The sequence below is a fragment of the Myxine glutinosa genome, chromosome 4 (genome assembly GCF_964187855.1).
Source record: "Myxine glutinosa chromosome 4, kmMyxGlut1.1, whole genome shotgun sequence".
In the NCBI taxonomy this organism is placed as follows: domain Eukaryota; kingdom Metazoa; phylum Chordata; class Myxini; order Myxiniformes; family Myxinidae; genus Myxine; species Myxine glutinosa.
This window is the reverse complement of record NC_136264.1, coordinates 110775092-110800620: the sequence shown is the minus strand read 5'-3', so window position 1 is coordinate 110800620 and position 25529 is coordinate 110775092. Positions and strand designations below refer to the sequence as shown.

Below are 25529 nucleotides of genomic sequence, written 5' to 3'. Positions count from 1 at the left end.
ATATATATATATATATTGTTACAGACACGACTTTGATGTTAGGGTGGGCCGAGCGGAATGGCCGCCGTGTCCGCACAAGTTACCCGATTATACTCGAACGTTGACTACATCGCGCTATGCTAAATCAATGATGGAAAAGACACAACGGCTGGATTAAAATGACACGACACCAAGGGTTCAGTTCTCAAGACCTCCGGAGGAGGTTATATTAGGGCGGAAGGTCAGATTACAACTACAAGAGGGACAGCATAGAAAGACAGGCACTTAGACACACTTATCTTATTCCCTGACAGACGACAGATAAACGGGACAAAAACTGACTCACACGGGGATTGATGGCAAGGAAAGGCGGGTTGGTCGATGGCTCAAGGTGCACTCTTGGCTCAGGGACAAATCGACCCGGTCCGGTCCAATAGATGCGGGGAGGTATCGTCGCGCTGGGGGTGGCGTCCTTTGCTCTCCGTCGTTCAGGCGCATCTGACCTCACATCCGGTTAGTCGTCGCGTATATCCGGCGGGGAGTGACACGCCCTCGGCTCGTTAGCTCCGCCCCAGATGGAATCGGTCCGCCCTTGTTATTGGGTGCGGGGGGGTTACCAGGCTCCGCCCTTGACGAGGAGCTGACAGGGAGCCCCTTCGTGGTAACCCCGTCGGAGCGCATGGTCAATGGCGGCTAACCGAGCCGGTGTGAGGACGCACACTCCCCCCGCGCCGCGCCGTTGTTGTAGTTGTTGTTGTAGTTGTTGTTTGGGGAAGAAGATGGGAGGAGGTACGGGAAGGTCCTAAACTCACTACTGGTGCCATATAATCACATTCTGGTGCAACGAAGAGTCAGAATTAATGGAAACGAGTCCTTAACTGACATAGACTAAGAATAACTAGCAAGATGTCCTATAGTTGTCTACGTGAGATGCGGTGGACCTGGGCACGACATTTAATGGGGGAAAAAGGGGAAGGTCGGTTCTACAGAGTGTTATTTACAGGCAATGGGACTAGGGAATGGGGGATTGGGGATAGTTGGGGAGTATTGGGGAAATAGGGGAGTATTTACAAGCGGATATTGAGGCCAAGTCCCATATCCGTAACAATATATATATATATATATATATATATACATATATATATATATATATATATATATACATATACATATATATATATATTGTTGTGGATATGAGAATAATGTTTTTTTTTTGTTGTGTAAATTGTTGTAAAAATATCGCCCTCCTTGCTCCAGTTATGGAAAAGGTCAAAGTGCACCCCGTAATTAGTTCATAAGCACTCACGTTAGCCAATCATAGATTTCCCCCTTGTTGACAGTTATTTCCTTATTCTGTGTATTAGGCTAAGGATTTGTCTTCCATTAATTTGACACTCCATTGCACTGCATTAAATAAAGTAGATCCCTCCGACATGGCATCTTCAAAGTGCCAGGTTTGCCAGGTTTGCTGCAATTGCCAACTGCATTTGGGCGGTTTTCTTCATTCGCCATTGCTGCCCTTTGGCTGGGGCTAGCTCGAATCGCCCCAAAACCACCATTGGCCACGAGGTAAGGTCGGGGAAGAAGGGCGTGTCTCCACCTCGTCAGAGGGGAGGAGTGAACCAGCCCTTGCCGACCAACCCAGAACGAGGGGTTGGCTTTAGAGGGCGGAGAGAGAACGTTTGGGGGAGGTTCGCAAAAGGGTCAAGGGTGGGGCTTATATAACCCGAGGAAGACGCCCCCAGAAGAGTCGAGGAGGGAGGAGATCAGGTCACAGACAAGCCTGAAGGGAGTCCTGCGAGTTTGTGAGAGAGAGAGAGAGAACCCGTCACGCCAGACCCCCCACCAGCAGCGTTGGCTCCACCAGGCAGCTCCGACCCGTTACCCCGCGCACACGACAGGATCGGTGGCATCGGTGGCCGTCGAGGTCCAGCCCGACGTCCCGTGCGGGATCAAGCTCCAGCCAGCTCCGTGCCTTCCTCCCCCTCCAGCCACCCACCTCCTGCCATTCCTGTCATCATCCCTCGTGAGAGTTTGCTCGTAGTCCGTTTTGTGCGTCTTGTCCAGGGTATAAGTTAAGCCTGTTTAGATAAGCTAGCAATTTTCACTGTGTCTCCTTGATTTCTTCTGTAAATTATTTTATTATCCTTCCTTCTCCTTGGTTACTTTTGGTTGTAAATAGTGTTGCGAATATGGCATTTGGCCTCCATATCCGCTTGTAAATATTCCCCTATTTCCCCAATACTCCCCAACTATCCCCAATCCCCCATTCCCTAGTCCCATTGTCTGTAAACAACACTCTGTAGAACCGACCTTCCCCTTTTTCCCCCATTAAATGTCGTGCCCAGGTCCACCGCATCTCACGTAGACAACTTTCGGACATCTTGCTAGTTATTCTTAGTCTATGTCAGTTAAGGACTCGTTTCCATTAATTCCGACTCTTCGTTGCACCAGAATGTGATTATATGGCACCAGTAGTGAGTTTAGGACCTCCCCATACCTCCTCCCATCTTCTTCCCCAAACAACAACTACAACGACAACTACAACAACAACAACAACTACAACCACTACAACAACGGCGCTGCGCGGGGGAGTGTGCGTCCTCACACCGGCTCGGTTAGCCGCCATTGACGATGCGCTCCGACGGGGTTACCACGAAGGGGCTCCTTATCAGCCCCTCGTCAAGGGCGGAGCCGGTAACCCCCCCCGCACGCACCCAATGAGAAGCAACGTGCCGATTCCATCTGGGGCGGAGCTAACGAGCCGAGGGCGTGTCACTCCCCGACGGATATACGCGGCGACTTACCGGATGTGACGTAAGATGCGCCTGAACTACGGAGAGCAGAGGAAGCCACCGCCACCCCCAGCGCGACGATACCTCCCCGCATCTTTGGACCGGACCGAACCGGGTCGATTCTGCCCTGAGCCCAGGTGCACCTGGAGCCATCGATACCCGCCTTTCCTTGCCATCAATCCCCGTGTGAGTCAGCCTTGTCCCGTTTATCTGTCGTCTGTTGGGGTTAATATAAGTGTGTCTAAGTGCCTGTCTTTCTATGATGTCCCTCTTGTAGTTGTAATCTAACCTTCCGCCCTAATATAACCTCCTCCGGAGGTCTTGAGAACTGAACCCTTGGTGTCGTGTCATTTGAATCCCAGCCGTAGTGTCCTTTTCCTCAATTGATCTAGCGTAGCGCGACTCGGCAACGTTCGAGTATAATCGGGTAACTTGTGCAGACGTGGTCATACCAAACCGCTCGGTATACTAACATCCACCACCGCGTCTGTAACAATAGCAAATAAATTATATTCGTATTCCCTACTTCTGTCTTCCTCTTCTTCACATCCGTGTCGCCTTTGTCTTTTCCCCATTGAATATCTGTGGCACGATTTGGCCCACGTTTAAGGGATCGGGTCTAGTCATTGTAAAAACAGTTCGGGCCGCGGCACCATCCGCTCGGCAAATTAACATCTTATCCGCGGTCCGTAACAATTGGTGCCTGTGAGTGAGATTCGGACCTGGAGCGCGAATAGCGCGCTCAAAATTACGGGTGGCCCAAAAAGAAATTTTGTTTATTACCTTCGCAAAAGCGGAAGGTTATGTTTTGATCGCTGTGTATTTATTTGTATGTCTGTGTGTGTGTGTGTATGTTATTCGCATAACTCAAAAAGTATTCAACCGAATTGCATGAAATTTGGTGGGATGATTGGTTATTATACGGGACACATTTGATTAGATTTTGGGAGCAATCGGGTCAAAGGTCAAGGTCAAGGTCACGAAAAGGTCAAAATCGTATTTTTGTTGTTCTGTTCCCTACACTCCCATGCCAAGTACAGAACAGTAGCTGCGGCGAAGGTATGCGCTCTACCGAGTGCCCGTTCTAGTTTAAAATCTTAAATTTGGAAGTCTTGCCATGGACAATCAAGGCGATCAGATGCAGGTGGGTGAGCTCGAAGAGGGGTTAGGGGTAACCCAGGACCACAGGGAAGAAATGGAGGAGAGCAATGAGGAGGTGGTTGAGGGAGTATCAGGTGCGCAACATGGCGCCCTCGCGCACGTGAATGCAGCGGCACCAAATTTAGCGGCGCCCGTGACCGTAGCAGCACCGGTGGATTTGAACCTTTTTTTGCTACAAATGGGGGCCCTTATGGACAAAATGGGTGAGCGATTGGAGGGCCAAATGGGAGCAATAAGGGACGAAGCGAGGGCTGATAGTGAGCGATTGAGGGGCCAAATGGGAGCAATGAGGGACGAAGCGAGGGGTACCGGTGAACGGTTAGACAATAAATTTGCGGGGTTAGACAATAAATTTGAGGGGTTAGACAATAAATTTGAGGGGTTAGACAATAAATTTGACGGGTTAGACAATAAATTTGAGGGGTTAGACAATAAATTTGAAGGGTTAGACAACGGGATAAAAGAGGTGAAGAATGGGTTAACGGGGTTGGAAAATAGAATAGCTGCCCAGGAGAACCAGATGGAAGGAATGAAGAATGGGTTAATGGGGTTGGAAAATACAATGGACGACAAATTGCGGGAAGTAGGGGAGCAATCCACCCGGGAAATCAAACGGATGGGGAAGCAGATAGAGGAGGTGAAAGTCGGGTTAGAAGGTAAATTGGATGCTCAGAGGGATGAATTAGAACAAATGAGGGTGGCATCTACCAAAGAGATGAGAGAAATGAAGGAGGAGATACGACGAGGTGTAAGCGAGGAGATCTCGGGGGTACGCGAGGAGATCTCGGGGGTACGCGAGGAGGTAAAGCGAGGTGAAAAGCGTATGGAAAAAGAGGTGAGAAATGGGACGGCAAAGTTACAAGGGGGCATATAGGACCTGACGCAGGAGGTGGAACAGCTGACGGTGGGACAGACTGAGTTAGTGGAGCAGGTACAAAAGAACACTGCGGTACTAGGAGGGTTAAAGACGACACAAAAAGACATCAAGAACGACTTGATAGCGACGAAAAGGGAATGTCAGATGGTACGTGAGGGACTGACGAGGTTGGACGAGGTGACAGAAGCAATGGAGACAAAGGACCGGGAGGTGAGGACGCACATAGAAACAGTCAAGGTAGCCTTTGAGGACGAAATTGAGGAGACGCACCGGGAAATAAAAGAGGTGAAGCAAAAGTTAGAGGAAGTGGAAGAGGGGGTGAGTGAAATTAAGAAGAGACGGAGAGAAACTAAGAGTGAGATAAAGGAGGAGGTGATGGCGTATGTACAAGGTCGGTGCTCAAATCGTGATGGTGTGCTCGCTAACCAAATAAAGAGTTTGCAGGTGGCGAAGGAGGTGCGGAGACGAGGTGCGGAGGTGAGTGGCGATATACGCGGAAATGTATATGGTGTGAGGGGAGCTTCGGTCGGCTTGGGGGTTGGTGTGGACCCGGGTGTTCATTAGAGGCCGCTGGTGAAGTGTGTGACAGGTACGGTGTGCGAAAGAGGAGGTGTGCGAGAATGTCCGACTATGGGGTGTGTGAGGAAAAAGTGCGCGCCGAGGAGTGAGTGTGCTGTCAAGAGTGAGTTGGTCATAGCGCGTGTGCGAGAGGGCACATGGAAGCGCGTAGTGGGGAGTGTTACAGAGGATGTAACGAGAGAGTGCACACCTGTGGTGAGTGTTACGGAGGGTGTAACAGGAGAGTGTGCACAAGAGGATGCGCGAAAAAGGTGTGTAACGGACGGGTGCATGCGTACAGAGTGCGCTGTCAAAAGTAAGGGTGAATGCGCGACCGAGTGTGGTGGTAAAAGTAGTGAGAGTGACACGGAGCGTGAGTTGGTTGTGGCAGGTGAGAGAGGATGTACACCTGGAATGGAAGGATGCACACCTGGAATGGTAGAGCGTGTATGGGAATGCACGCTGGAGTTGGTAGTGAGGCACGTGGTTGGGTGTGCAAGTGAGAGCACACCTGTGGTTGTCACAGAGGAGGTGACCGAGGAGGGGGCGCGAAGAGGTGTGTTGGTGAGGTGTGTGAACGACGAGTGTGTGCAAAGGTGTGCGGTGGTCAGGTGTGTAACCAAGTCTGTGAGCGGAATGAGTGTACCTGGGTGTGTAAGAGAAGGTGCAATGACGAGGAGCATGGGAATGGCTGGATGTATAAGCAAGGAACGGGCTGCGGGGTGTGAGCATGCGAATGGAGCATCGACGCTAACCGGGTTAGCGGTTAGAACGACGTATAGCCAAATCGGGCCCTCGGTGCATGCCGGGCAGCTTTGCGTGCCGCGGGGATCCGCGGCGGTTTCGAAAGAACCGCCGTGCGGGATCCACGCCGGGCCGCGCTTTGAACGGCCGCATCCGTGCTCCACTAAGCGGAGCGGGCGGCCCGGTAGGAAGGGTCATCACAACAACCCTTTGTGGTTGAGGCGTTCCGGCAGGGCGAGATCGGGCCATTGGACGGCTCCGTACCGATATGGTGCGTGGGATCTCAGCCCGGGTAAACCTCCTTCCCTGCACCGAGTGCCGGACGCATCCAGCCGCCGGCACAAAGCAACCCGCATTCATTGCTCGGCTTTACGAAGCCGAGCTTTAGAAATGAATTGGCGCACCGAGAGGCTCAAGTGAGTAGACGTGTGACGAGGATAGTGTTTTGGCCCCGAAATTAGAAAAACAAAATTTGATGATTGGCAAAGGATTGGCAGAGTGATTGGTAATGGTAGTGTGATTGGCAGATTGGCAAATTTTTAATTCGCTGGAATTTGATGAACAAAATTGATAGTGGTAGTGAGAGATTCCCGATGTGGTGGGATGGCAACTCTGCCATCTCTCACAGAGAGGGCAAAGGAGCACTAGTGTTATGGGGTTGGCAGTGAAAACTAGCCCGGGAGTGTTAGGATATTGTGTGTAGGGACATAAAGATGACCTTAGGTAACGTTAAGGTGAGGTAGTGACAATGATACCTGTAGTGGGGACGCAGGTAGATTAGTTTGGATGATAATGCCGTAGTATGTGCTTAGTTTAAAGGGAAGACGGGGAGCACTAAGCTAGCAGGGCAACAGGTAGTTCAGATGATGCCGTGTGTGTGGTTAAAAGGTGTGATTGCACAGGTGTGCAACTGGACAGGTGGATGGAGCAGTGTATGAGGGAGTGATGGTGATGAGTGGTGTTGACCAAATGGTCCAGGAAGGAAGGAGGGTGCAGAAAGCACCAGGAGTGATTGCACAGGTGTGCAACTACAGGTGAATGGAGAACAGGTGTATGGAATAAATGGTCTGGAGTATATGGAGTATTGGAATGGATGGTCGTGGAGTGAGTATGGTGGAAACTGTGGAGTGGAGTGGATGGTGCGAAGGTGTGGATGGGGGAAAGGAGGATGGACCCCATCACGAATACCCGGAAAGGGTAGTGTAAGAGTTAGGTAGAGGGTACAGGTAAATTGTGGTTGGATATTGGCATCTGTGGTGCGGGTAGTTGCACAGGAGTGTAGTGATGGGTGCATTAGTGTTGTGGAAATGGCTGGGCGTGTAGCCTGTTAGTGTGTGTAGTTGGTTGGGCACTCCACCACTGTGAGGATGTCGGCCAGGTGAGGCCGCAGGTGGGCTCTGGGAGCCGGTAGTTGTTGTGGATAGGGCCCGAGGATCCGGAGGACGGACCCGGGTAGCCCAGTGCCAGAGGGCACCGAGGGGTGACAGCGCCAGGAGGGGCCTTCCCCAGTTAGATAGGTTAGGGTGAGGAGCTAGGTAAGCTTGGGTGGCAACTACAGTGGTGGAGGTGTGCAGGTGGGTAGACCTGCTGGGAGAGCTACACGACCCAGCCCGGAAATTGTGCAAGGGCACAGGGAGATGAATCGGGGGAGTGAGACCCCAAATTGAGAAGCACCACAGTTTGGTCAATGGGAATTGGTTTTTAGAACCCATAGTGTAAGATGGCCAATGGATTGGCAGGGAAAGACCCCGGGTAGTGTAAAGTGTGTTAATGTCATTTAGAAAGTAGTTAGGATGAAAATCTCCTTGCACCATCTACATCCACTCACCTGAGGTAACGATGGTACTCCACACCATGCCAGGTTGTTTTTATTATTTTTATTGATGCAAATGTTTGGATTGTGAGACGCATCATGACGTGGGTGTGACATTGTGCTGATGTTCCATCTCTTCCTCCTTATGAGGATTGATGAATTGGGTGATGGCAAATGTTGGTTAGAGGGATTGTGGAGACGAATTTGGTATAGGGGAAATATGGGGAAGACGTGACAGTAGTGACGAATTTGTAAAGGTGAAGATTTTGTAAATATGGGGTAAGGGCAAGGGTAGGGGTAGGGTCGGTGACAGGGGGGGTGACGTACGGTAGGGACGAGCTTTCTCACTTCGCTCTCCGTACGCACTTCGCCTTGCATTGCCTTGTTTGATGTGTACCCTTGAGACCTTACCCCTCGCTCATCTGTCTTTTCCCCCCTTGTCTCCCACATGAGGACTGTGCGCCACTGGGCACCGAGGGGAGCGTGCGAGAGTCCGCCATTGTGCGCCCGAAACTCCCGGAACCAGCTGTCTGCATCGATGCACCACCTTATGGACCACATGTCTGTGGCCGAGCACCACTTATGGACCCCATGGGTTGGGGCAAGGCCCCTCTGCTGGAACCGGCCATGAAGGCTCGAGATCTTGCTGGCGGACCTTGGCCACAGGGCACCTATGCCCCACAGGTGAACCACACTAGTCGGCCCTGTGGGCCATGAATAAATAAAAACGGACACGTTTGGTGCATTTTATTTTATGTGCAAATAGGCCGCCAGCAAAGAAGATGACAACATCAGGAAGATAACAATAGCCAGCAGAGGGAGTCGAAGAGGAAGATACCACCAAGGGTTTGTTTGGTTATTTTTATTATTGAACTGTGGTGACTGTGCACCGATTGGTGCTTGAGGGTGCTTTGGTGCATTTTTGGGTGCTTTCATGGTGCATCGATGCAGGGCAGACTGTCTCCCCCCCTCCCCCCCCCCCCCCCAAAAGAACGATCACAGGTCCTGGGTTGCGTTTTGTAAATAAAGTAGAGTCATTGTAAATAATGCGCCCCCCACCGTAAATGTATAGTTTGAAGACCATTCCGCAATTCGGTTAGCTGTGGGCGTGAGTTTGTTAGGTAGGGTGCAATGGAGCAGCGGGACATATTTATTTATGTTTTAAAACTGTCACACTCAGGGTCAGGTTAAATGTAGAGGGATCTACACCTACGTGCCACACTAAAAGTCAAGGTAAGAGGCCCGGGCCATGCCGAAGAGGAGGAGGGTGCAGTGTTGTGGATATGAGAATCGTGTTTTTTTTTTGTTGTGTAAATTGTTGTAAAAATATCGCCCTCCTTGCTCCAGTTATGTATAAAGGTCAAAGTGCGTCCCGTAATTAGTTCATAAGCACTCACGTTAGCCAATCATAGATTTCCCCCTTGTTGACAGTTATTTCCTTATTCTGTGTATTAGGCTAAGGATTTGTCTTCCATTAATTTGACACTCCATTGCACTGCATTAAATAAAGTAGATCCCTCCGACATGGCATCTTCAAAGTGCCAGGTTTGCCGCAATTGCCAACTGCATTTGGGCAGTTTTCTTCATTCGCCATTGCTGCCCTTTGGCTGGGGCTAGCTCGAATCGCCCCAAAACCACGATTGGCCACGAGGTAAGGTCGGGGAAGAAGGGCGTGTCTCCACCTTGTCATAGAGGGGAGGAGTGAACCAGCCCTTGCCGACCAACCCAGAACGAGGGGTTGGCTTTAGAGGGCGGAGAGAGAACGTTTGGGGGAGGTTCGCAAAAGGGTCAAGGGTGGGGCTTATATAACCCGAGGAAGACGCCCCCAGAAGAGTCGAGGAGGGAGGAGATCAGGTCACAGACAAGCCTGAAGGGAGTCCTGCGAGTTTGTGAGAGAGAGAGAGAGAGAGAGAGAGAGAGAGAGAGAGAGAGAGAGAGAGAGAGAGAGAGAGAGAGAGAGCGAGAGAGAGAGAGAGAGAACCCGTCACGCCAGACCCCCCACCAGCAGCGTTGGCTCCACCAGGCAGCTCCGACCCGTTACTCCGCGCACACGACAGGATCGGTGGCATCGGCGGCCGTCGAGGTCCAGCCCGACGTCCCGTGCGGGATCAAGCTCCAGCCAGCTCCGTGCCTTCCTCCCCCTCCAGCCACCCACCTCCTGCCATTCCTGTCATCATCCCTCGTGTGAGTTTGCTCGTAGTCCGTTTTGTGTCTTGTCCAGGGTACAAGTTAAGGCTGTTTAGATAAGCTAGCAATTTTCACTGTCTCCTTGATTTCTTCTGTAAATTATTTTATTATCCTTCCTTCTCCTTGGTTACTTTTGGTTGTAAATCGCAAATAAATTACATTCGTATTCCCTACTTCTGTCTTCCTCTTCTTCACATCCGTGTCGCCTTTGTCTTTTCCCCATTGAATATCTGTGGCACAATTTGGCCCACGTTTAAGGGATCTGTTCTAGTCATTGTAAAAACAGTTCTGGCCGCGGCGCCATCCGCTCGGCAAATTAACATCTTATCCGCGGTCCTTAACAATATATATATATATATATATATATATATATTGTTACTGATCGCGGATTAAGATGTTATTTACCGAGCGGTGGTATTGCCGCGACCGTTACAGGATCCCTGACTCACCCGATTCACCCAGAACTTTGGCCGTATCGCACCGCAGCTGCTCAATGAGGGAAAAGACGAAAACGACGAATGCAAAGAGGAAAAGGAATAAAACGAGAAGACGGACAGAAGAGTAATTGGATTTATTATTTACACAAGCAAAAAGGAGCAATCAAGGTTTATTTACAACACATAAGACGCAGGTGACACAGTGCAAATTTTAGCTTACCTACAGACTTAATTAAATACCCAGGGACAGAACAAACAAAACAAACTCACGTACACAAGAAGGATGGAAAGGCAGGAGGTGGATGGCTGGAGGGAGAGGGAGGTCCAAGGGGGTCCTGCAGCTCAACCGGCGCGTTTAGCAGCCGCCGTTCCTTTTCGGCCCTGCTCCAAACCGCCGTTCAGGCCCCAAGTGGCTGTTGGGTGTTCTTGCTGCTGCGGCCTCCGCTGCGGTCCCAGGACTTGTCTGACTCGTTGGTCCAAACCCTCAACTCTTTCTTGGTCCCTCACTCTTTACCACCGACTCCTCACCGCAACCAACGCAACCACTTGACCACCACCACCGACTCCTCACCGCAACCAACGCAACCAACTGACCACCGACTCTACTGACTGACTCTTCACCACTCTCCACTTGACGACCGACTCTCAACCAACTCAGACCAACTCACGACTCACTTCCGTGCGCGCCTTTTATAGCGCCTCCAGCGATTAAGCCGCCGGCGTTTTGGACACGCCCATCGGGGTGCTCACCTCGGCCCTGGTTGGTCGCGCGACCCTCGGGCTCCGCCCTGGATGACGACGGGCGGGCACGCCCCTCCTCCCCTCTATGACGAGGTGGAGACACGCCTTTCTTCCCCGACTCGAGCCTCGTGGTCAATGGCGGTTATTGGAGGGGAGGTAATTGAGAATCGAGGGCTCAGCAATGACGAAAGGGGATGTGATAGGAAATGGAGGTTTTGGGGATGGGAATGAAAGGGGATCTATTCTCTTTCACTGGTGCAATGGAGTACTTCAATTAATGGGAGACATAGCCTTACCCTAGAACACAGAATAAGAGATAACTATCAACAGGGGTATTCTATTACTTGGCTGACGTGTATGCTTGTGGACTAATTATGGGATGTCCTTTCACCTTTACACAGCTCCGGAGGTAGGGGGGCGCAGAATAACCAATAATAATAATAGTACAGCACACAATCAAAAAAATACAATCCTCATCTCCACAACACTGCACCCTCCTCCTCTTAGGCACGTCCCGGGCCTACAACTTTTATTTTTAGTGTGACACGTAGGTGTAGTTCCCTCTATTTTTAACCTGACCCTGAGTGCGACAGTTTTAAAACATAAATAAATGTGTCTCGCTGCTCCATTGCACCCTGCCTAACAGACTTACGCCCACAGTTAACCGAATCGCGGAATGGTCTTCAAACTATACACTGACGGTGGGAAGCATTATTTACAATTGACGCGACTTTTATTTACAAGACTAACCCAGGACCTGTGATTGTTCTTTCTGGGGGGGAGACAGTCTGCTCTGCATCAATGCACCATTAAAGCACCCAAAAACGCACCAAAGCACCCTCAAGCACCAATCGGTGCACAGTCATCACTGTTCATGAATAAAAATAACCAAACAACCCCTAACCCTGCAGGTGATCTCTTGCTCTTCGGCTCCCTCTGCTGGTGATTATTATTTGGTCTTCCAGATGTTGTCATTCTTTTGCTTTGCTTACTGGCGGCCTATTTGTATTAAAACTTGCACCCAATGTGTCCATTTTTATTTATTTTATTTATGGCCCACAGGGCCGACTAGTGTGGTTCACCTGTGGGGCATCGGTGCCCTGTGGCCAAGGTCCGCCAGCAAGATTTCGGGCCCTCATGGCCGGTTCCAGCAGAGGGGCCATGCCCCAACCCATGGGGTCCATAAGTGGTGCTCGGCCACAGGCATGTGGTCCATAATGTGGTGCATCGATGCAGACAGCTGGTTCTGGGAATTTCGGGCGCACAATGGCCGACCCACGCACGCTCCCCTCGGCGCCCAATGGCGCACAGGTCATGTGGGAGACAAAAGGGGAAAGACAAATGAGCGAGGGGTAAGGTCACAAGGGTACACATCAACAAGGCAATGCAAGGCGAAATGCGTACGGAGGGCGAAGTGAGAAAGCTCGTCCCTACCGTACGTCACCCCCCTGTCACCTACCCTACCCTTGCCCTTACCCCATATGTACAAAAATCTACACATTTACAAATTCGTCACTACTGTCACGTCTTCCCCATATTTCCCCGATACCAAATTCGTCTCCACAATCCCTCTACTTCAAAATTTGCCATCACCAAATTTATCATCAATCCTCATAAGGAGGAAGAGATGGAACACAAAGCACAATGTCACACCCACGTCATGATGCGTCTCACAATCCAAACATTTGCACAGTAAAAAATAATCAAACCATGGCATGGTGTGGAGTACCTGTCACCTCAGGTGAGTGGATGCAGATGGTGCGAGGAGATCCTTCATCCTAACTATCCTCTAAATGATTTTAACACACTTTACACTACCCGGGGTCTTTCCCTGCCAATCCATTGGCCACTTACACTATGGGTTCTAACAACCAATTCCCATTGCCCAAACTGTGGTGCTTCTCAATTCGGGGTCTCACTCCCCCGATTCATCTCCCGGTGCCCTCGCACAATTTCTGGGCTGCGACGTGTAGCTCTCCCAGCAGGTCTACCCACCTGCACACCTCCACCACTGCAGTTGCCACCCGAGCTTACCTAGCTCCTCACCCTAACCTAACTAACTGGGGAAGGCCCTCTCCTGGCTCTGTCACCCCTTGATGCCCTCTGGCACTGGGCTACCCGGGTCCGTCCTCCGGATCCTCGGGCCCCATCCACAACAACTACTACCGGCTCCCAGATCCCACCTGCGGTCTCACCTGGCCGACATCCTCACAGTGGTGGAGTGCCCAACCAACTACACACACTAACAGGCTACACGCCCAGCCATTTCCACAACACTAATGCACCCATCCACAATACCATTCTGCAACCGCACCACAAATGCCAATATCCAACCACAATTTACCTATGCCCTCTACTAACACTTACTCTACCCGCCCCGGGTATCCGTGATGGGGGTCCACTCTTCCCCCATTCACACCTTCGCACCATCCACTCCACTCCACAATTTCCACCATACTCACTCCACGACCATCCATTCCAACACTCCATAACATTTATTCCATACACCTGTCCTCCATTCACCTGTCGTTGCACACCTGTGCAATCACACCTGGTGCCACCTGCACCCTCCTCCTCTTCCTGGACCCGTTGGTCAACACAACACACATCACCATCACTCACTCAAACACTGCTCCACACACCTGTTCAGTTGCACACCTGTGCAATCACACCTGTTCAATCCTCACACACGGCATCATCTCAGCTAACTACTCCCCTCTGAAACTTGCGCTTCCCAGTCGTCCCTTTAAACTATTGCGCTCCCACGTCATTATCATCCACTCTAATCTACCTGCGTCCCCACTACAGGTATCAGTCACTATCTAAACTTAACGTTACCTAATGTCATCTTCGCTAGATCCCTACACACGATATATACTAACCCACCCGGGCTAGTTTTCACTGCCATCAACCCCATAAACTATAGCGCATTTGCCCCACTCTGCGAGGGATGGTGGATTTGCCATCCCACCACATCGGGGGTCTCTCCCTATAAATTTTGTTCGTCCAAATTCCAACCAATTCAAAAATTTTCCATTTACTGCCAATTCTACCCACTATTATAAATTTCGTATCAAATCACGATCACTATCCCCCATCTACTTATTACATCCTCTCGGTGCGCCAATTCCCTTTTAAAGCTCGGCTTCGTACAGCCGAGCAATGAATACGGGTTGTTTTGTGCCAGCGGCTGGATACGTCCCGCATTCGTGGCAGGGACGGGGGCTTACCCGGGCCGAGATCCCACGCACCACCTCGGCGTGGAGCCATCCAATGTCCCGATCTCGACCTGCCGGCACGTCTCAACAAAAAGTGGTCGCCATGACGACCCTTCCTATTGGGCTGCCCGCTCCGCCTAGTGGAGCCCGGACGCGGCCGTTCCACGCGAGGCCCAGCGTGGATCGCGCACGGCGGTCCTTTCGAACCCGCCGTGGCTCGGATCCCCGCTGGTTCTCGCGGCACGCGAAGCCCGGCACGCACCGAGGGCCCGATTCGGCTATAAGTCGTTCTAACCTCTAACCCGGTTACCGTCGATGCTTCACCTGCACGCTTACATGCATACGCTACCCCTTTCTTGCTCATACATGCAGCCGTTCCCATTCTCCTCGTACCTTTCCTTACACACCTCGGTACACTCATTCCGCTCACAGCCTTGGTCACACACCTGACCACCGAACACCTTGGCACACATTCGTCGCTCGCACACCTCACCAACACACCTCTTCGTGCCCCTTTCTCGGTCACCTCCTTTGTGACAATCACAGGTGTGCTCTCACCCGCACACCCAACCACGTGCCTCACTACCAATTCCAGCGTGCATTCCCACTCACGCTCTACCATTCCAGGTGTGCATCCTTCCATTCCAGGTGTACATCCTCGCTCACCTGCCACAACCAACTCACGCTCCGTGTCACACTCACTACTCTCACCTCCACTCTTGACAACGCACTCACCCTTACTCCCGACAGCGCACTCTTTCCTCATGCACCTGTCCGTTACACACCTTTCTCGCGCACACTCTTGCACACACTCTCCCGTTACACCCTCTGTAACACTCACCACAGGCGTGCATTCTCCTTCACTCTTGACAGCGCACTCTTTCCCCATGCACCTGTCCGTTACACACCTTTCTCGCGCATCCTCTTGCGCACACTCTTTCGTTACTTCCTCCGTAACACTTAACACCCCACGCTTCCATGTACCCCCTCGCACACGCGCTTCGACCAACTCACTCTTGACGGCACACTCACTCCTCGGCGTGCACTTTTTCCTCACACACCCCATGGTCGGACATTCTCGCACACCTCTTTTTTCGCACACCAGACCTGTCGCACACTTCACCAACGGCCTCTCACGAACACCCGGATCCAAACCAATCCCCAAGCCAACTGAAGCTTTCCTCACATCATGTACATTGCCACTCACCTCCGTACCTCGTCGTCGCACCTCCTTTGCCACCTGCAAACTCTTTATTTGGTAAGTGAGCATCACATCATGAGTTGAGCACCGACCTTGCACATATTCCATCACCTCCTCCTGGATTTCTCTTTTAGTTTCTGTCCGTCTCTTCTTAATTTCACTCACCTCTTCTTCCACTTCCTCTAATTTTTGTTTAACCTCTTTTATTTCTCGGTGCGTCTCCTCAAGTTCGTCCTCTAAGGCTACCGTGACCGTCTCTATGTGCATCCTCACCTGCCGGTCCTTCGTCTCCATTATCTTTGTCACCTCGTCCACCCTCATTGTCAGTTCCTCACGTACCATCTGACATTGCCTCTGCGTCGCTATTAATTCGTTTTTAATTTCTTTTTGTGTCGCCTTTAACCCTCCTAGTACCGCAGTGTTCTTTTGAACCTGCTCCACTAGTTCTTTTTGTCCCTCCGTCAGCTGTTCCACCTCCTCCGTCAGATCTTCTATTCCCCCTTGTAACTTTGCCGTATTATTCCTCACTTCTTTCTCCATACGCTTCTCACCTCGCTTTACCTCCTCGCGTAGCCCCGAGACCTCCTCACCCACACCTCGTCGTATCTCCTCTTTCATCTCCCCCATCTCTTTTGTAGATGCCACCCTCATCTGTCCCAATTCATCCCTCTGAGCATCCAGTTTACTTTCTAACCCGATTTGCACCTCCTCTATCTGGTTTCCCATTCGTTGGATTTCCCTGGCAGATTGTTCCCCTATTTCCCACAATTTGTCCTCCATCCTATTTTCTAGCCCCATTAACCCATTTTTCATCCCCTCTATCTGATTCTCCTGGGCAGCCATTCTATTTTCCACCCCCGTTAACCCATGTCTCACCTCTTTTATCCCGTTGTCTAACCCCTCAAAATTATTGTCTAACTTCCCAAATTTCTTGTCTAACTCCTCAAAATTATTGTCTAACTTCCCAAATTACTTGTCTAACCCCTCACCGGTACCCCTCGCTTCGTCCCTCATTACCCCCATTTGGTCCCCCATCTCTCCCATTTGGCCCCCCATTTCTCCCATACTGCTTTTCAAACCTCTAATTTGGTCTCCCAATTGCTCACTATTCTTTTCCATAAGGGCCTTCATTTGCATCATAAAAAGGTTCAAATCCACCAGCGGCGCTGCTGCGGTCGCGGGCGCGGCAAAATTTGGTGCCGCTACACCCACGTGCGCGAGGACGCCATTTTGTGCGCCTGATACCCCCTCAACCGCCTCCTCATTGCTCTCCTCCTCCCTTTCATCCACATACATTTCCCCTAGGTCCTGGGTCGATTCTACCCCGTCTATCTCTCCCACCGGCATCCCGTCACCTTGACCAGCCATGGCGCGATTTCAAAATTCGGGTTTTGCTTTAAAACAAAACAAATTTCGTCCGCTCCAAATTTTGACCAAATTTTTTCTAGATGTTTTAAAAAAAATTTGGTTCGGGCCCCGAATCTCACTCCTCGACACCAATTGTTACTGATAACACAATTGGTGTTCCAAAATTTGGGCCTAACAAATTTAGTCCCAGGTCCTAATCCCACTCCTGACACCCAATTGTTACTGATCGCGGATTAAGATGTTATTTACCGAGCGGTGGTATTGCCGCGACCGTTACAGGATCCCTGACTCACCCGATTCACCCAGAACTTTGGCCGTATCGCACCGCAGCTGCTCAATGAGGGAAAAGACGAAAACGACGAATGCAAAGAGGAAAAGGAATAAAACGAGAAGACGGACAGAAGAGTAATTGGATTTATTATTTACACAAGCAAAAAGGAGCAATCAAGGTTTATTTACAACACATAAGACGCAGGTGACACAGTGCAAATTTTAGCTTACCTACAGACTTAATTAAATACCCAGGGACAGAACAAACAAAACAAACTCACGTACACAAGAAGGATGGAAAGGCAGGAGGTGGATGGCTGGAGGGAGAGGGAGGTCCAAGGGGGTCCTGCAGCTCAACCGGCGCGTTTAGCAGCCGCCGTTCCTTTTCGGCCCTGCTCCAAACCGTCGTTCAGGCCCCAAGTGGCTGTTGGGTGTTCTTGCTGCTGCGGCCTCCGCTGTGGTCCCAGGACTTGTCTGACTCGTTGGTCCAAACCCTCAACTCTTTCTTGGTCCCTCACTCTTTACCACCGACTCATCACCGCAACCAACGCAACCACTTGACCACCACCACCGACTCACCGCAACCAACGCAACCAACTGACCACCGACTCTACTGACTGACTCTTCACCACTCTCCACTTGACGACCGACTCTCAACCAACTCAGACCAACTCACGACACTTCCGTGCGCGCCTTTTATAGCACCTCCAGCGATTAAGCCGCCGGCGTTTTGGACACGCCCATCGGGGTGCTCACCTCGGCCCTGGTTGGTCGCGCGACCCTCGGGCTCCGCACTGGATGACGACGGGCGGGCACGCCCCTCCTCCCCTCTATGACGAGGTGGAGACACGCCTTTCTTCCCCGACTCGAGCCTCGTGGTCAATGGCGGTTATTGGAGGGGAGGTAATTGAGAATCGAGGGCTCAGCAATGACGAAAGGGGATGTGATAGGAAATGGAGGTTTTGGGGATGGGAATGAAAGGGGATCTATTCTCTTTCACTGGTGCAATGGAGTACTTCAATTAATGGGAGACATAGCCTTACCCTAGAACACAGAATAAGAGATAACTATCAACAGGGGTATTATATTACTTGGCTGACGTGTATGCTTGTGGACTAATTATGGGATGCCCTTTCACCTTTACACAGCTCCGGAGGTAGGGGGGCGCAGAATAACCAATAATAATAATAGTACAGCACACAATCAAAAAAATACAATCCTCATCTCCGCAACAATATATATATATATATATATATATATATATATATATGTGTGTGTGTGTGTGTGTGTGTGTGTGTGTGTGTGTGTGTGTGTGTGTGTGTGTGTGTGTGTGTGTGTCTGTATGTGTATATATATATGTGTGTGTACGTGTGTGTATGTATATATATATATATATATATATATATATATATATATATATATATATATATATATATATATGCATATGTGTATATATTTGCATGTGTGTGGTGTGTGGTGTGTGTGTGTGTGTGTGTGTGTGTGTGTACATTTTACATGAGATGTAATAACACATTTCAAACTGTATTTCCCATGTGCACATGTTATCAGAAGTAAATACATTGTGTAGATGACATTATTTGTGGATCTGATAAATTGGGAGTAACCATTTTGTTGAACTGAATGTGCAGGTGCAGCATCTAACTCAATATGTCGGAATGTTACACACGTCCATGCCCTTGGGATTCCCACGGGTGACCCCACTCGTTCCGTCATTTTATTCGTTAAACATTTTCTTTTTTTATTTTCAAATGCCAGGCTCGTGTAGGAGCGAAACAGAACAAAAGGCACAGCAGAAAGAGAGGAACACCGACAGCAGGGTTGATGGACAAAATGGAGGGAAATTTTGGAGGTAGGAGCGGGGGTGGGGGTGGTGATGGTGGGGGTGGTGATGGTGGGGGTGGTGAAGGTGGGGGTGGTGAAGGTGGGGGTGGTGAAGGTGGGGGTGGTGAAGGTGGGGGTGGTGAAGGTGGGGATGGGCGTGGGGATGGGGGTGGGGATGGAGGAGGGTTGGGGGTGGGGGTGGAGGGGGGTTGGGGTGGGGGTGGAGCGGGGTTGGGGGTGGGGTGGGGGTGGGGGTGGGAGTGTGGATCGGGTTGGGGGTGGTGATGGTGGGGGTGGTGATGGTGGGGGTGGTGATGGTGATGGTGGGGGTGGTGATGGTGGGGGTGGTGATGGTGATGGTGGTGATGGTGATGGTGGGGGTGGTGATGGTGGGGGTGGTGATGGTGGGGGTGAACAACAACACGTTTTGACAACACGTTTTGACAACACGTTTTGACAACACGTTTTGACAACACGTTTTGACAACACGTTTTGACAACACGTTTGAACACTTGCTTTGAACTACTTTGTTCATCAATAGCCGGGTTGATCAATCAAAACCAACCAATCAGATCTTGTAACCCGAGTCACATGCAGCATCAACATAGATTGTAATTACTTTCAACTATTATTATTAAAAGGAATAAACTATAAAGTGTGGAGCGCATTTGAAATGTCGTCGTTCAAAGAATATCAGATTTCGGCATATAATGATATAATAAATACATAATATCATGTGATATTAATCAAAAGATGTGTACACTTCTTGCAGTTTTGAATAGGCTATGGGTTTACGATTGAATATTTCACTCGCTTTCAGGGCTTTTTGGTTCAGGGTGTTCTACTACACACAGCACACTCGCAAAGACATTATGTCCAAAATAAAAACGTACCATGATACTGGAGGATTTGAGGTTGTCTCGATACACGTGGGGAATGGTTCAAAGCGGAAGAGGAACAAGGGAAAGAAACTAGGAAGGAAAGCCAGAAAGAAATAAGGAAAGAAGGAAAGCCGGAAAGACATTGCGAAGGCATTTGCAAGATGCCTTTCCTTGGAATATTTCATCGCATTTATGATTAAACCTAAGAGATATATACATCGCACAAGGATATTTACATTTTAGAATAATATATTCAATAAACTGCAAATCATTAGTAAAAGTGAGCAACCATCTACACTTAAATTTCGGGATATACACCGCATATATAGTCCGTACCGATTTTTATGCACGGTGCTACATTGAGAACGTTTATAGCACTTTAACAATTTTTAAGCCACTGACACGTTGTTGTTTTTCCTGAAAACATATTACAGAGACGAACAAAAACTAGATGGTGTGGTGCTGTGCACACACGATTCGTTTGCCAAGAAGGTAGGCCACAACGCGTTGTACAAACTGAAATGCTTTATTAACAGCTCGCACGTAAGCACTGGGCGCCGGGCGGGCTCGACTATCGAGCCCGCATATATGTCCCGAGGCCACGCCTTGCCCCCGGGCGTGGCCGGTCTGCCGTAAGGCGGGGCATGTCCTCAGTTCCACCCTGCACCTCGTGACGCCTTCGCTCCGGGCGTGGCCCGAGCTGCGCTTCCATGCCCGGACGCTTGTGCCACCCACTGGTGCGCGGAATTATTGCCCACTGACAATGTGTCCGCCACACGCGCCCCCCCCCCCCTCCCCCAGAATTCCCGCGCACCTGAAGGGTGAGCTTGCGGGGAAGCCGGATGACCCGGCCGAACGCCCCCTGGCAATGCGTGCAGGGCTGGGGGGTAGCGGGACGGCGGGGCTGGGGGTCCTGGGGGTCTGCCCGCCGGGGGGCGGCCCCGGCGCGGAGGCAGAGCTGCTGGCGGGGGGTGGTCCAGGTCGAGGTGGGCCGGCTTGAGGCGGTCCACGGAGATACGATCTGGAGTACCGCCGATGTCGACGGTGAAATGTTTGTCCCCGGTCTCCAGCACACGGAAGGGCCCGTCGTACGGGGTCGGCGGTCTGGTCCTCCGCCATCCGGGCATAGTCGATCCCGAGGTGGACCGCGTGTGCGACGGACCGGGAAAGGCAATCCGCCACCGGGTTGTCCTTACCGGGATGCAGCGGTGCCCGGTGGGCGTCGTGCCGGACGAAAACGTACTCCGCCGTGCGAAGCTCCGGGGCGACGTGGGAGGACGGGCACCCGTGGTGTGCCGTCGGCACCGGGGCGAACCTCCTGGCAGTCTCCTGCAGGGTGGAGCGCTATTGCGCCGCGGACCAAGGAGCCGTGGAGTCCAGGGATAAATTCGCCCGGTACCCGCAGTTTTTTTTTTTTTTTTTTTTTTTGTTGTAGACTGAATCGAGGCTCGTGAAAGAGCTAACATTTATTTCACAAACAAATCAACCAGACAAACAAAATATATAAAAAGAGGGAGCGGAAGACAAGATGGGTAGAGAAGGGGAAGCACACAAACACAACATTTGAGAGCAGAGAGAAGTGTGGGAGGGAGAGGGCTTGGGGGGAGGAGGCGTGGGGAGGGGGGGTGGGGGGGAGAGGTATAAAACAAAAGGGGACCGAAATTAGCGGGGGTAGAAAAGATCAAGGTTTTGGATGGGGGAAGATAAGAGATGGTGGTGAACAGCTGTTTTAAAGACCTGGAGGGTGGAGTGGGATTGAAGAGAGTGAGGGAGTTTGTTCCAGAGGTGGGAGAAAAGAGGAATGAAGGAGTGAAGGTGAGCAGAAAGTCTTGATTTTGGCAGTTTAACCATAAGAGGGTTGCAGGCAGATCTTGTGCGACCTGTAGGAATATTTGGGGGACAGAGCCCAGAGAGAGCTGGGGGGGCAAGGCCAGAGAGGAGTCGGTAGAAGACGGTTGTCCGAAGACCAGCTCCGCCGAGGACGCGCGCAGGTCGTCCTTGGGCGCCGTCCTGAGGCCCAGCAGGACCCAGGGGAGCCTGTCGGCCCAGCTGCCGTCACGGAGGCTGGCCCGGAGCGCGGCCTTCATTGAGCGATGAAAGCGCTCGCACAGGCCGTTGGCCTGGGGGTGGTAGGCCGTGGTGCTGTGCACCTTGACGCCGAGCCCTTGCGCCACCGCTCCCCAGAGCTCCGAGGTGAACTGGGGGCCGCGGTCGGACGAGATGTCCGAGGGGGCACCGAACCGGGCAACCCACGTGGCGATGAAGGCTTACGCGACATCAGCCGCAGCCGTCGCCGCCAATGGCATGGCCTCCGGCCACCGGGTGGTGCGGTCCACCATGGTGAGGAGGTGTGTGAAACCCCGCGAGGGGGGCAGAGGTCCCACCAAGTCGACGTGGACGTGGTCGAACCGACGCTCGGGCACCGTAAACGGGGCCAACGGGGCCTGGGTGTGGCGGTGGACCTTTGCGCGCTGGCAAGCGAGGCACGTCCTGGCCCAGTCACGGACGTTCTTCCTGAGGCCATTCCAGACGAACTTCGCCGCGACGAGCTTCTGGGAGGCCTCCGTGCCCGGGTGGGACAGGCCGTGGATGGCATCAAAAACCGGGCGCTGCCAACCAGCGGGCACGATGGGGCGAGGCCGGCCGAGTGAGAAGTCGCACAAGAGGGCAGTGCCCGCAACTTCGAACGGCACCTCGGTGACTCGGGGGCCCGTGACAGCGGTCCGAAAGGCCTGGACATCGGGGTTGGCGGTCTGGTCCTCCGCCATCCGGGCATAGTCGATCCCGAGGTGGACCGCGTGTGCGACGGACAGGGAAAGGCAATCCGCCACCGGGTTGTCCTTAACGCGACATGACGGATGTCCGTCGTGTACTTGGACACGGCAGAGAGGTGACGTTGCTGCCGGGCCAACCATGGCTCGGCGACCTTGGCCATCGCGAAAAAAAGGGGCTTGTGATCGATGAAAGCCGTGAACGGGCGGCCCTCGAGAAGATGGCGGAAGTGTCGGACCGCCAGGTGGAGCCCGAGCAGCTCGCGGTCGAAGGTGCTGTAGCGGCGTTCGTGCGGGCGAAGCTACCAGCTAAAAAACGCCAGCGGCTGCCAAGCACCACTCACCCACTGCTCGTGCACCGCGCCCACCGCGTAGTCTGACGCGTCGGTGGTGAGGGCGATTGGTGCATCGGGCGCCGGGTGCTCCAGCATGGTGGCGTTGGCCAAGGCCAGCTTTGCGCCCGCAAATGCCGTGGCCATCGGCTCCGTCCAGGCGATGTCACCTTTGCCCGGCTTCCCCCGGAGGGCCTCATGCAGGGGGCGCAGGAGCTGGGCGACGCGGGGCACGAAGCGGTGATAAAAATTCACCATGCCCAGGAATTCCTGGAGCCCCTTGATCGTGCGGGGGCGCGGGAAACTCCTGACCGCCTCCACCTTGGCCGGTAAAGGGATGGCCCTGTGCCTGGTGATGCGGTGCCCCAAGAAGTCGATGGCGGTGACGCCGAAACGGCACTTCATGGGGTTGATTATCAGGCCATGCTGGCCCAGGCGTTCGAAGAGTGTGCGTAGGTGGAGCAGGTGCTCCTCCTGGGACGCGCTCGCGACTAGGATGTCATCCAGGTAGATGGAGATGAAAGGTAAGTCGCACAAGACGCTGTCCATGAGCCGCTGGAACGCCTGGGCCGCATTTTTCAACCCAAAAGGCATCCGCAGGAACTCAAAGAGGCCGAAAGGGGTAATGACGGCCGTCTTTGGTACATCGTCCGGTTGTACGGGGACCTGGTGGTAGCCCCGGATGAGGTCCACCGTGGAGAAAACGGTCGTGTTTGCCAACCGGGCGGAAAAGTCCTGAATATGCGGGACCGGGTAGCGGTCAAGGGTGGTGGCGTCGTTGAGCCGGCGGTAGTCACCGCACGGCCGCCATCCACCGCCGGGCTTGGGCACAATGTGCAGAGGAGAGGCCCATGCGCTGTTGGAGCGCCGTACGATGCCCAACTGCTCCAGCGTGGCGAACTCCGCTTTCGCCACGGCGAGCTTCGTGGGGTCGAGGTGGCACACCCGGGCATAGACCGGTGGTCCGACGGTGGGGATATGGTGCTCCACCCCGTGTTTGACGGCCACCGCTGAAAAGGTGAGCCGCGTGAGTGCCGGGAAACTGGCGAGGAGGCGGGTAAACTCGTCCGCTGCCGGAAGCGCACAGACTAACTTCGCCGGGACGGAACCGCTCAGCAAGCCGCCTGGCAAGCCGCTCGGTGAGCCGCTCAGCGAGCTGCTCAACGAGCCGCTCAGCGAACAAGCGAGCGAGCTGAATGTTTCAGCCTGGACGAGACGTCGACGCTTAACGTCCACCAACAGCCCATGCGCACAAAGGATCCGCACCGAGCAGGGCCATTGGCACGCTGGCGATGACGAAAGACCATTGAAAGTGCTGCCCTCCAAACCGTAGAGAGAGGCAACGCTTCCCGAATGTGCGGATGGGTGTTCCGTTGGCGGCAAGCAAGGCGGGGCCCCGGCCCGCGGCTTGCTTGTCGGACGCGGAGGCAGGGAAGACGCTTACCTGCGCTCCCGTGTCGCACAGAAAACGACGACCAGACGAGGTGTCTGTGATGAACAGGAGGCTGCCGGAATGGCCGACGCTCATGGCCGCAAGTGAGTGCCGGCCCGGTCGTTTCCCGACCCGTCAAAAGAACACGGCGGGCGGCACGTTCTAGCCTTGCGGCCGAACCCGATAGTAGCACCAGGTTTGCGGTGGTGGCGGCCGCGTCGGCCATGCCGGCGGCGGTGGTGGTGGCGGCGGCGGTAGTGGGCGGGGCGTAGCAGCGGCCACGAGGGAAGCAGGGGGCGCTGTAGCCTCCGCACCGGGATCCAGTACGGCAGCACCGTACACCGACCGCGTGTCGCAGGCCGCGAAAAATTTGTCGGCCTCTCCGGCCAGGGCGCAGGGTTCCGTTAATTTCGAACCGGCCAGCGCGAGCCACACCAGCACAGGTAGCTGGCGGAGGAAAAGCGCTCGGAACAGGAAATCCGGGCGCTGGTCTCCAAGAAGGGACAGCATAAAATCCATCCAAACAGACGGTCGTGTGTCGCCGAGGGCGGGAAGGTCCAGGAGGCGGTCGGCGCATTCGACCTCCGTGAGCCCGAACGTGGTGAGGAGGAGACGTTTGAGCGCCACGTACTTGTGGTCGCCCGGTGGGCGCCGAAGGATGGACACGACGTGGGCGGCAGTGCCGGGCCCGAGGGCGGCGACCACGTGGTAGTACATGGTCTCGTCCGCCGTGATGCCCCGGAGCTGGAATTGAGCTTCAGCCTGCACAAACCAAATGTCGGCTTGCGCTTCCCAGAACTCCGGGAGTTTGACGGCGACAGCGTTGGTAGCCATGGCGCGTTCAGGGGTCAGCTACGGCTGAACCAGTCGGGGTCACCAGTATGGTGCTGTGCACACACGATTCGTTTGCCAAGAAGGTAGG

At 52.8% G+C, this 25529-nt stretch overlaps 1 protein-coding gene across 2 annotated transcripts in view; it reads right to left on the bottom strand.

Annotated features, from left to right (window-relative positions):
- TMA16 (translation machinery associated 16 homolog) overlaps positions 1-25529 on the bottom strand; it is a 437797-nt gene that overhangs the window by 43441 nt on the left and 368827 nt on the right. Inside the window, exon 1 of one of the 2 annotated variants that reach the window (XM_068113090.2) lies at positions 20085-20245. The exons of the other annotated variant lie outside the window; for it this stretch is intronic. Coding sequence (XP_067969191.1) covers positions 20085-20087 — 3 coding nt within the window. The 5' untranslated portion in view covers positions 20088-20245. Of the gene's footprint in view, positions 1-20084; positions 20246-25529 lie in introns of those variants that run through there. 2 annotated transcript variants of the gene reach the window in all.